This window comes from Limulus polyphemus, unplaced genomic scaffold (assembly GCF_000517525.1).
Source record: "Limulus polyphemus unplaced genomic scaffold, Limulus_polyphemus-2.1.2 Scaffold1587, whole genome shotgun sequence".
Classification (NCBI taxonomy): Eukaryota; Metazoa; Arthropoda; class Merostomata; order Xiphosura; family Limulidae; genus Limulus; species Limulus polyphemus.
In genome coordinates, this window is record NW_013667197.1 from 247,306 (window position 1) to 260,234 (window position 12,929).

A 12,929-nucleotide genomic window follows, 5' to 3' on the forward strand; every position below is an offset into this window, starting at 1 on the left:
GAAGATACACCAAATATATATAGTTATAAGTATTAAATTTATATCAACTTTAAACGAGTACAGAAGGTCACGTGACTCCATCAAATTGACCGACCCCGTGTTGAAAGAGTTAATTACTTCACAAATTTTAGTATATAAAATACTGATCACATGAAGTATTATACTTGTTTTTGCATTCACATTTTTGTTTTGCTTCCATAACTCACATGTATTATAACATGTTAGCAGATGTTTATCTATTGTATATTCCCATACAAAAAAGGTTGTATATTTACTGGTTTGTGCAATCAAGTTTAAAGTCACCAGCTGAGATATTAAAAATTAAAGTGAAAATGTGAGCATGCAACAAATATTCATCACAGTTAATGAAAGTTATTAGCCACACAACTATCAAAAACAAAGTGATCAGAATTTTATTGTTCTTTCTGCACTGACATGATCTTTAGAGAACCATGATGCTGATTTGATTTTTTTTAAAGGCTCTCTTCCACTACTTTGGAAAGACACAATAAAAACCTATTTAATTCTAATCCTTATTTTATATGGTCTATGCTCAAGTACTTTTGAAATAGTTTTATTTCTTGACTTAAGACTTTATGGTGGCCTGTAAACTGATTATTAATTTCATATTAATTTTTTTTAAGCTTATTCATTATTTATAAATATTATAGTAAAAAAATTATACTTCCATCCCCTATAGTCCAGGTTTCAATAGGTATAAAAATTAGTCCACCCTGGTCTATACTAGGTAAAAGGTTGTATCACCCCAGTTTATACTAATGTTCTTCAGTATTAGGAAGACAGCACTTAATTAGTTTTAACTCCCAAGCTTATAAGATAGAACCAAACATAAAAGATCTACACTCCCATACTTTACTAACAAGAGATAATGTCTCATGATACATAACACTTAAGCTGTAAGACATGATCTGTTGATGTCACACCAACTACTGATCAAGAGATAATGTCTCATGATACATAACACTTAAGCTGAAAGACATGACCTGTTGATGTCACACCAACTACTGATCAAGAGTTTATGTCTAAATTATATTTCTTTATTGTTCTTTAATATGTTATTTTTGCAACATAATTATGATTTCTTACCTTAAGAAATGGAACCAGACAAGGTTGTGGTGATGAATTAAGCTCTGCTTGCAACTGTTGTGTGAAGTCTTCCGGTTGTACTTGTCCATTCTGTTGTCGAAGCAACAAAATATGGATTTACACATAAAAACTAATTACCGCTTTCTTCTTTCTAGTCCATTATTTCTATCCTTCAAACTTATACTTGAACATTTATAACATACAAACAGAAAATTTGAAAGTAAGTACAAAAAAAGTGGTACCAATGTTGAAGATATAAGATGCAAAAGGTTGGAGAATAATAAGATATTCAATCACTCGCAAACTAAGAAATCCCACAATTATTCATAGAACTAGTGTTCCATTAAATGCTTTAGAAAGAGAATCCACCAATCAAATATGAACTAAAAATTTACAAATTACATAGGGCAATAATATATTTGGGAGATGACATTCTGTTTGAGAAACACTGAAATCAGTGAACTTACAATTAAGCCCTGAATTAAATTCTTCACATTAGTTGCCACATGTTCTGGTTGGTCCTTAGCTAATTGAATCAAAGTAGATAGGAAGTTTTTACATTTCTTCTTCGCTGTGCTTGGAGACATCTGGAAAATATAATGGTACTTATAACTGATATCGATCCATTAACAACAAAATTTTACACATTTTTAGAGTCTAAAATGTTTTAAAACTTGCACTGTAATTACATACTTTGATACCTTTCCGAATTTTCTTGAAATTTTATCTATATTTCAAAATACATTAGGAACAAGAAAGCTCAGTGTTTTCTGTAATAATGGTTAATGTTCTTGATTTATGAATTCATATAAATCTTAAGAGTAGTATTTAATGTAACATAGATAATACTTATAATAAATAAATGTGCAAGCACAGAATGAGAAGTAAAAGATCAGTACTGAGTGAGGGGAACTTCATTATAAAGCATAACATACATTGAACTGATTAAATAATATACGAAAACAGCTGCTGCTAAGAACTATTCATAGACTGTACAACAAAATTATTTAGTGTAATGCTTAAGCTTTCTTACGAAAGACATTTTTTTAAGTTTTTTTTTTTTTATCTTTTCATGATGTAACTAATTCAAAGTTTTAAACAAGAGGGAATCCTTAATAGCTTGAAATTCTTTTAGGCAGGAGTATAGTAAATTAATCTATGAGACCTTTGCTTCCCTTTTTATTAGCTATACATTTTTGCATGCCAACAATACCAAGTATGGGGTGTGCTTATACCCAATTCGATTTTATTACTCGTCAAGATCTCTACCAGCCTACCCTCAATTTGAAATTCTTTTAGGCAGGATTAGAATAAATTAATCTATGAGACCTTTGCTTCCCTTTTTATTAGCTATACATTTTTGCATGCCAACAATACCAAGTATGGGGTGTGCTTATACCCAATTCGATTTTATTACTCGTCAAGATCTCTACCAGCCTACCCTCAATTTGAAATTCTTTTAGGCAGGATTAGAATAAATTAATCTATGAAACTTTGGGCGTGGTCAAATACATCAATCGAAAATGTTTGGTCTCCTGAGTCGAAAGCTGTAACTAGATCTCAAATCGGTCCAATATGACAAAGCTATGAGCTAAAAATTTGTACATTTAAAAACAAAACAAAATACTCAGAGCCATTCCATAAGCCACTCATCCATGGCTAAAAATATATCAGAACTGATAGAGAATTAAACAGAAAAGTATGATGGGATCAGAATCAAGGCCAAACTGCTAGGTATTCTTACAAAATAAACATTTTTAGGTCTTTTACAATAATTCCACTCACCACTAAATCAGTTCAATACATCACCTGATAAAGAATTACCTGAGAAGTGGTTGATGCTGCTTGCGTATTTATGTTGGACGTCTGAACAGTCAGTGGCTGAGTGATTGTTGGAATTGAAGTACTGACCACCATCTGGTTAAGAAATCAAGTAAACAGTTTAAAAGGTTTATAAAATTAATGTTTATAAAAAGTTTTAACAATAGTATGCACCAATTCTTTTTCCTCAGCATTTACTTTATAGCATTACAATGTACCTCTATAAAAATCCTTACATCTCAGGAAAGGAAATATGTGCCACTGACAAAAAAAATTAATTAAATTAGTATAATTTTCTTTTCTGCACACTTTTAATCAGCTAAACTTTATAGGTTGCTTTATAATAATCATATACCATAATTACTATCAATTGCTATTTCATATCCACAGACAGTAAAGACAATTAAACATCTTCGTCCATAACTCTTATCAACCACAAACTCTAAATTTCTGATAATAAAAAAGACAAAAACAGTTATAAACCAGTTTAATAAAACAAAACAACAGTAAATTAAGAATTTAAAATTCAAATACTGCAAATCTTTTCTTCCTCATACATGGTCACAAAGCAGTTCGATAACACAAAATATCAATTGATAAACAATTAAGTTAAGAATTTTGGCATCATTCACAGCATAACCTGCTAATACTATGGTCAATCAGAAATATCAAGTACTTACAGTTGTGGTATGCTGGGGTAAACAACTGACATTAGAGGTCGCTGTAGAATATTGCAACACTGTTTTAGTGACTGGAACTGTTGAGGTCTATATGGTTTAAAAACAATTTATGTTCAGTTTGCAAAAGCAATAAGCAAACACTACACATGAAGAAGTTAATGTAATAGCAAGGCACACTATATGAAGTGTTTCACTGGGGACTAACTTAGGGCTGAAACAGTTCATAAAAAAATAATTTAATGCTGAAGTGAAATATATTATTTTTCTACAGTTCCATATACATGCAACTGAAATTTTAGTTTTTAAAAATCTAACAAAATTTATTTTCCCACAAATACATAACATACCAAGTAGGAACACCAATCACATATTTACCCGAGCTAATGAAAGCTAATACTGCTCAAAAGTACACTTCTCTACTTGTTTTTTCTACTATGTTTCATATTAATTCAATACTGCTAGGTAAAGAAAGCATCAGTATTGGATTTAGCTAAACACTGATAAACACCCAATCATGATTAAAAGGTATAAAGATTACTGGAATAACTTACTTGTTTCAATGTGGCACCTGAAGAAGCAACAGGAATTGCTGCTGTGATATCCTGAGGTGTCAAGGTCCTTACTAGCTGGGTCCCAGGCTGTTTGGATAAGCCATCACTTAAAACAAGATCTGTCTAAACTTGTGTATCAGTAGTACTACATAGGACTAAACACATTCATTCTACTCGTAATGTTACTAAATAAAAACACCTATTTTTGATGAAAGTTATCCTTATTTCTTAGGTATATAAAAGTAGAAACATGATAAATGAACGAATTTCAATAAGGATACTTATCTCTCTCCAAATAAGTCTTAGTTAGCCCTAGAAGAACCAAGTCTATTGAATTTACTAATTTTAAATAGTCTAGAAAAAGACTGCTTGATGTATCAAAAGGCTTAAACAACACTGAAAATAAAATTTCAAAACTTTCATTTTGTTGAATCTTTAAGAAAGCACATCAAACAATTTTTAAAGTTCGATAATCCATCTTATTGAGACTGTTGAGTACAACAATCATATGTCATAGTCACTATTAATAATCTTAACCCTTTTATAACCAAAATATCAGATGAATGTGGCCAATATGATTTATGTAGGCCATTCTTAAGTATATCGCTCGGGTTATTAGATTGATATCTTATTGATCGACTGTGTCTGTATGTATTAAAAATTTTCAACTCTAATTCTCTTTTCATGCACCAAATTCTTTAACTGTTCTGTTTGATGTCATTTCCCAAACTTTTTTATTTAAACCTTTTCTAGTATTCTGAGGATCTGTTCTATGGGTTCTGAAGCCTTTGTTTCTCTCCATGTTGCTTTTGACTGGCTAAGAAATGTTTGGCCCCATACCCTATTGAATTTTGTTCAATTTGGGTAAAATATGTCCATTTTTCCCAATCTTAAACCAATTTTGGCACATTTCTTTCCATTTTGTTCTTTTTTTAACGTTATTTGGCAGAAGACCTTCACATATTGTTAATTCAGTTACTGAGAATTAGAAAAAAATTAGATACTTTTCTATTGACCTTCAGGAAGCAGAGTTATGGGGCTTAAGGGCTATAGGACAAGAATTGACCAAAATTTTTTTGAGTTAAATCTAAAAAATAATACCCAGGTGCACACCCTCAGAATCCCCTTGGTATGCAAGCAAAGTTTCAAGTCTCTAGGTTCTTTCCTCTTGGAGCTATGACAGTCACACATAAGCACAGGCTCTTTTATTATCATTGATACATGATATACTGCAAGGTATGCCAAATTTACAGATATGTAAAAAAGGCATGGATTAACAGTGTCTAATAGTACAAATAAATTAAATACAAGTATTATGTAACTTTTAAAAGTTATTTAAATGTAATGCTAAAGTAACACTTTCTTACAGTTCAAAAACCATCAACATTATAAAAATAAATGGATGTCTTTAAAGAAAGAAAACCAGTGATCACCTCTTCTCTTTTTTTTTTTTTAACTACCCACACAATTTAGAATTACCTATAAAACATACCTGTACATTCTGGAGTCGATAAGAAGGTGTTTTCGTTGCTGAGGTGACAGCTGAATTTGGAACAGGACCTGGTGCAAGATTAACTACTTGGAATTGACCATTTTCTGTCTTCACCAACAATGTCCCTCTCATGAAGGCTCCTGGTTGAAGTGTTATGGTGTTCTACAGAAGCAAAATTTAAAATAACTCTAAATATGAATATTTTATATATGCAACCACAGATATAGTACAACAATACCATAATAACTTGTTTTAAAAAATATTGCTTCACCATTCAAACATAACTAAACATTTGTTATATTTACACATTTAATATTTAATAATGTTTAACTATATCTTGCCAACCTATACACTACACGTGAACCAGTAAAATGTATTTGGAAGTTAGCTACGAAATTCACATATCATTATGACGTCTTATCTATATCACACACTCTCCTACTTATGTAGGAATATTAATTATTTCACTGAGACTCTGCTCCCTTTCTGTTCCATTGTTCTTACACAAAATAAGATTTGTTATTGTTTCATGGACCACATACATTTACTGTGATACAGAAAATACCAACTCTACACAATAGCTATTGAGCTAAAGACCTCAGATTAGGTCTTGTCTCAGAATACCTTTAAACAATATATTAAATCACCTCTTTCATGCTATAAAAATGTATCTAACATATTCAGCACTCAATACAGCCAGAACAAGATTGGTCAAGTCAACTGAAAAGGTATAATAACAAATATAAAGTTTTTCTGAGAAAAAAAAGTTGGATATTCATTTAGAAGACTTGGGTTGGTGTACATTTTGCTTCCTACACTTGATGTGGAACTTTGGTGCTTGCCATTTGCTTACTTCCTCATTGTAATTCCAGTTGCTTGCAGTATAGCACTGTTACCTTGCAGTCGGGTTCATGTGTGTGTATATATATATATATATATATATATATATATACTGTTCAAGGTACACTTGGTTCTAGCCACATTACAATGTATATACTAATTTGATTCTTCAGCACTGTCCTCCACCTCGTAATACCAAGGACAGGTAGTGGAACCTCATCTGTCCGGTTGGAGTTGAGGAGAGTCTTACTCCAATGTTTTCTGAGGCCTTTCTTTAATGGTTTGGTCCTCGATGCCTCCTGTTTCACAATACTTCACTTCTTACCACTTCTGATGTTTTTCTATTATTTGGTGTACCTAATCTTGAAAGTAAGGTGCACAAAATGTAATACAGAGGGAGCCAGCTGGTCCAGGAATGTGTCTCACAGTGGAGGATCATCACATGCATTATGCATGCTAAATGAGCAGCAAGAACTAAGAGGTATAAAGGCTAGTGAGTCAAGAGAGAATAAATTTATTTTCAATGCATTAGAGGGAAGATGAAGAATGGGAAAAGCTTTTGTGTGAGAGGAGGTGTGTATCGTATTGGAAATAATCAACTAGTCAAAACTAGTTTTTCCAAATATTCCTGTTATTAATTATTCTAGCTATCCACTATCTTAATAATCAGAATATTTTCATTATGATTCCTCATTAGTTCTGCTTAAACAAGTCACCACTCACAGAAATAAGCAACTAACTGAAATCAGAGTTTATAACTATTACAATATCTAAGAAATTGAAATACTGCCATTACTTCTCATTATTATTTTTCAAAAGTTCAGGTTTTTTTTCACTTTCAGGGTGGCGCTGCCTGGTGCTTTAACCCATGTGCACGGGTAGGGTCAAAATGCACGTGCCATGATTTTTTACAGAGCTACATTCAAAATTTTATTAAAGTATTTTACCATCAATGCATATCAATAAACTTGGCATCAAAACATATTTAATAAATCAATATTATATAAGACTTAATTTCATAATTCGAAAGGAAACTCACTAACAATAAAGACAGTACTTTCATTATTTGTAAAAAAAAAAGTTGTAATGATACTACATATCTTTGCTGTGATTAAAATCATTCAAATTGTGGAAATCAAAGTATTATAAGAAATATTGAAATCTAATAGCAATTTTGATATGTTTTTTAAATTATTATCTTTAATAGTGATGGCAAAATACGTTTTCATTTTTAATCATCAATTTACTTAATTTAAACAGAATCAGCTGGGGGATTACAGCTCAATTATAGAAACAAACAACATGGCAGCCACATGGTTGTCTCTAGTTAACGTTAGCATTTCATTCATCAAGTTGGAAATGTTCAGATTATTTTTTCTTTTTCTCCCAGTAACCATTAATGTCTATATAATATAGACACACTCACACAGATGTTCACATTTTCTTACACTGAAAATGTTTTTCCAAAAGGTACTTGTGTCCTCCCACCCAAAGCTCTCCCAACCTTGGTTTACCCTCTAAGCAGTTAAAAATTTTATTGCTAACAGTACACCAGTCTTTCATACCCCTTATTATTTGCACCATTTCAGAACATATGACAACCCTCCACCAATCATACTGTGCCATCTATACTAGTGCAGGTAGCTCCCTCTACTATTCTAGCACAATTCTCACTTTTGAGAATTGGCAGGTACAAACTAGAAATGTCAACATATCAGTGGATAAAATGGGTGGAAAGTGGATTGAGAAGAGGTAAGTACCTAATGGAAAAACATTTTCAATGTAAGAAAATGTTAACTTCTGAAATGGTAGTACCTCCATTCACCCAAAGCTAGAATCCCATATTGAAAAGGTGGAGGAGCCAGCAAAGGCATGACAGTATGCAATCAAGTGGAGAGCAACCGCCTTGAAAGAACAAGTGTGCCATAATAAGAAATGAAGGCACACCTGTGGGGTATAGCCCTACTTCTGGAACAGGTATGATATTCAGCCAGTAATGAACACAATAATACGTATAGGGCAGAATGTAATAGGCAGGCCTCAAGAAAGAGATCTACAGCACCATTCTTGAGAGAGGTGCTATAGGACTACGATGTGAAATAGCACAGCATGGACAAAAACTGAATATCTAGTGTGTAGTCAACAATGGGCCCAAGGGTAGAGTTGTAGGGCACATCTGAGCATGTCAAGCTGTCCAACCGGGCAAAACATGCAGTGGAAATGCCTTGTCTAGGATATTGTGAGCAATAAGTGATCCTCTCTGTCAAAAAAATAAAATAAAAATCCAGAGAAAGCACCTTAAATAAGTAGTTTGATGAAAAATTGTCAGGTAATTCAGAATCAGCCCATTGTCAACAGTTAGTACTTAATTCATCCACATATGTAGCAAGCATTAGCATGGGATACAGTGATAGTTAGTTATAGTAAGGTGTCTGATAGGTCAATATAAGTATACATGGCTAGGCCTAAAGTGCCATAAATTGTATACAAATAGGCCAAGTATGGTCTGGACAGAAGTGCCTTGGAATAAGTCGGATTATGCCAAATGCGGTCCATCTAGGCAAAAATATTCAATAGAAGCACCTTGCATATGTTTCTAGATCAACAAGTACAGTCCACCTGAGCAAAAAACAACCAGGGGAAACACCATGGGATACATCAGATTATGCCAAGTGTGGTCCGCTCGGGCAAAACCTAGTGGGAAGCACCTTGGATATCTAGGATTGGGCCAAGTGTAATCTGCCCGGGTAAAAACATCCAGGGGAAGTGCCTTAGGATATTATTATGTTAGCATAACTGAATAATAAAATTCAAGTGAAAATACCACTCCGGCATTATTTTCACAGCACTGTGAACACAATATTTTCCAAATTAGGAAAATTAGGTGAATTTCATATGTATCACCTTTACTTTGGTTTCTAACATTTTTGATAAGGGACTGTCTACTTGCACTGCAGACACAGTATAAGGAAAGCTGTTGTAAGCACTAATGTCACCACAGATTTTAAAATATCACTGACCCTTTTTGGACGGTGTTTCACCTTTGCAGTTCCTACAGAAATGCACATTTTATTGATGAAATTATATAATATGAAGGGGGGCCACTTCCATACTTACAATGAATTTATTATCCATGTTTGCATAAATTTGATCTTTAAAACAAAATAGACTCCATGAGCTAATCAATATAAAAATGTTATGCTAAGGAAGAATAAATTAGTTTTATACTGAGAAATTCTCCCCTTGGATATCAATGGCACCTAACTATATTCATCTTCATAGAAAATATTAAAACTAATACATACAAAAAACATGGTTTGCTACAGAAACTAGTTAAGTTTATGGACAAATACTGAAAGTGCTTGCATTCATTTAAGTGTTATATTTTATTACTGTTAATAAATCTAATTCAATATATATTAATGTGGTTACTTTTGCTTTATTTTGCATAATAGGTTTCCTTTTTAATACTTTCTTGCATTCACAAGATGCAAAGATTTACTTAGTTTAATCAATCTGATTTTATTAAACATACTGCATGTTAAATTCAACATTTTATATTGCTTTTAACACAACTGATTTCATAAAGTATCTACAGGACAACAGAGCTTAAGATTGCTTTTCTGACACCACAGTTGCAGGGACAGTAGTCTCAGCATTCTGATAAGCTTTAAACAATTTATTACATTTTAAATATTTTACATATTTCTATACTTTCTGACGTAGCTTAGTGAAACATTACTGAACAAACCTTTTTCCATTTGATTTCCATAATTCACATTTATAAAAATTATAAATGTTCATGTTTATTAATTAGGCTTACCATGAGTTACAGAAGCAAACTTTATTGTGTACAGAAAATGAAAGTCACAAATGACAAGATTTCACCGATTTTCTAAATACATCAGCAGTTTTATCTTTGAACAGCAATTTTTTCCATTAATTTAAATCTCGAGTTTTATGCATTTTAGTAAACCCCCATCCCCATTTGTAAACTTACAAAGTTACATGTACCTGACCAGCCACTTGGATTCCTTGTCCACCAGGTCGTGCAGTAATCATCTGTGGTGATGGTGCAAGACGAACAGGGTTACTGAGAACTACTCTAGGAGCCAGAGTTTTCTGACTCATAGCCCCAATACTTGGGCGGGCAGGAGTCACGTTGGCTAGTTGAACTCCAGGAAGAACTGTAGGATTGGTAACTGACTGATTAACAATAGTAACAGGTTGCTGAGACTGTAATGATATAGTCTTTGAAACAGTTTGTACAGGCACACCAAGAGAATTGTTTATGTGGATGACATTGCTTGTCAGGTTCTGTAGATGTGTGCTTCCACTCATCTGCTTTTGCACTGAACCATCTTTCAACTGTTTTTGATCTTGCTGTTCATTTACAATAGGTCTCACACCAGTTAAACTTGGTTTAGCTTCAGAAGTATTCTGTCGAGAAAGAGTTGTTGGGGTTCCTTGTGGCACACTACGAATAATAACATGAGGCTGTTGTGAAGCTAAACTTACTGGAAGATTTGCCAAGTTAAAAACTGCCCCAGCACTACTAGAACTAGCTGTCACATTACTATTTGATGATGAATTGCCTAAAACAGTGGTTCCAGTGATAACAGGCATCACTGGCTGGCCAGAATGACTCACAATGACATTTCCATTTAAGCTTAAACCAACATTTGTTCCAGATATACCTACACTCCCATTTGGAACAGCTGTTCCAGGTTTGGCTAAAGGTTGAATAGCACTAGCAGGTCTGACACAACTGGTAGTAACGCCATTTGTACTATTATTTATAGCTGAATTATACTCTGCTCCAATCTGATGAAGTGAATATACTGTTTTCATGCTGTTGTTCGATATTGCGATGGGACGTATTGTCCCTGGACCTGTAGAAACAGGTCTAATTGCAACAGTAGGTCCTGAACCAGCAGGTCTAACATTCACATTAATTCTTCCACCAGAAAGACACGTTGTGTCTTGCGGAGTTGTAACGTTAGATCTAGCGTTTGCGTTAGGCCTCGGAATCTGCAACTGACTAATATATCCACTTGCTGGTAAGCCTAAAGCACCAGTTAGGGTTACCATTACAGAGTTAGAGGATGCACCAGGTCCAGGAGAATTAATTGCTCTGACTGCAATCGAAGAATGATGTGCTATATTTGTATCATTAACATCTGCAGGATTGTTAATAGTTCTTGAGTCTGTCCTTGTCCTTTCATTTTCAAGACTATGTTGATTATGAGTCTGCTGATAAGTTGCTAACGTCAGACTTGAGGCAATGTCGGAGCCTGTCGACTCTGTGGTAGGCCTACCGGTGCTGGCTTTTTCACCATTCTGTAGTCGTTGTTGGACCCTTACGCTTGCACTGTTATGTGTATTATTAATATCGTTGTTGATTATCGGGCTTGCAAAAGTATCTCGACTAGGATTCTGAACACTAGAAGATGACAACTGAGATTCAAGCGATCCTACGAGAGCAGTCACGGCCGATTCATCGACCTCTGAGAGCAGCATATCATCCAACGTCTTTGCTGACTCCATTTTCGTGGTTGAAACACAACTACTGAACTGCGCACGCGTGGTACAATGGGTCATGTCGCTCGCAGTGGGCACGACCCACTTCAACTCCATTTTAACGTTGACTTTAATAGTGTTTACATTGATGTGTGTTTTGTGTAACAACAGACAGTCGCTCAAGAATTTCCTTAATCAACGGTTTAAACTTTGGTCTTCAAAAATTTGGATCTTTCGAGTAAATTCATCTTTTTCAATGTCATTGGTATACTTCTGATTTGATGGTAGCAGACAACCAGATACAGTTTCTTCCTACATACCAGTACCTAACTAGCACTGAGCAGGAAGGAGAGGTAGACACGTAGTAGGATTCCGACGTGACAGACAACGAACCCATTTTGTAGCTGTGCTTTATGTGTTTATTTCAAAAATATTTGATAATATCTTAAAACATTTTTCAAATATATATATGTATGATGTAAAATCTAACGGCTAAAATAATTATATAAATTTGAAGTTAACATAAAATTTAATTATGTATTTGTATAATATGATGTGAATGTGGTTGTGTGTCAGTGTTTGTTATTATAGAGGATAAAAATGTTACATTCATCGATTATTTCTCCCAAATATAAACGCAGGTCAAGTAGTCTATTGTGTAACTTTTTGCTTAACAACGAACAAACAAACAAACTGTTTTAGATTCCCTAGATTGATTTTGCCATCAAGTTCTTGTTTTATTATAATTGTCTGAACAAACTTGTAGTGTTCAAAACACTTATAACTAGCTATACGGCAGATTAAAAAAGAAACACTTCATATTTTAGTGGGAAAACAACCATATTTTTTTCTTCGTACATTTAGTTGTAGCTGGGTTTTGCTAGCTTATATATATATATATATATATATAGTAATAAT

The 12,929-nt window shown here is 33.5% G+C and overlaps 1 protein-coding gene across 2 annotated transcripts in view; it reads right to left on the bottom strand.

The window, feature by feature from the left end:
* LOC106464205 (transcription initiation factor TFIID subunit 4-like) overlaps positions 1-12,904 on the bottom strand; it is a 64,335-nt gene extending 51,431 nt beyond the window's left edge. For both annotated transcript variants that reach the window (XM_022391909.1, XM_013924334.2), the window contains exons 1-7: positions 10,506-12,904; positions 5,652-5,813; positions 4,160-4,246; positions 3,609-3,695; positions 2,932-3,024; positions 1,575-1,694; positions 1,108-1,197 (exon numbers count right to left, since the gene is read on the bottom strand). In XM_022391909.1, the coding sequence (XP_022247617.1) occupies positions 1,108-1,197; positions 1,575-1,694; positions 2,932-3,024; positions 3,609-3,695; positions 4,160-4,246; positions 5,652-5,813; positions 10,506-12,128 (2,262 nt within the window). In that variant the 5' untranslated portion in view covers positions 12,129-12,904. The remainder of the gene's footprint in view (positions 1-1,107; positions 1,198-1,574; positions 1,695-2,931; positions 3,025-3,608; positions 3,696-4,159; positions 4,247-5,651; positions 5,814-10,505) is intronic.
* Positions 12,905-12,929: the final 25 nt, after the last annotated feature.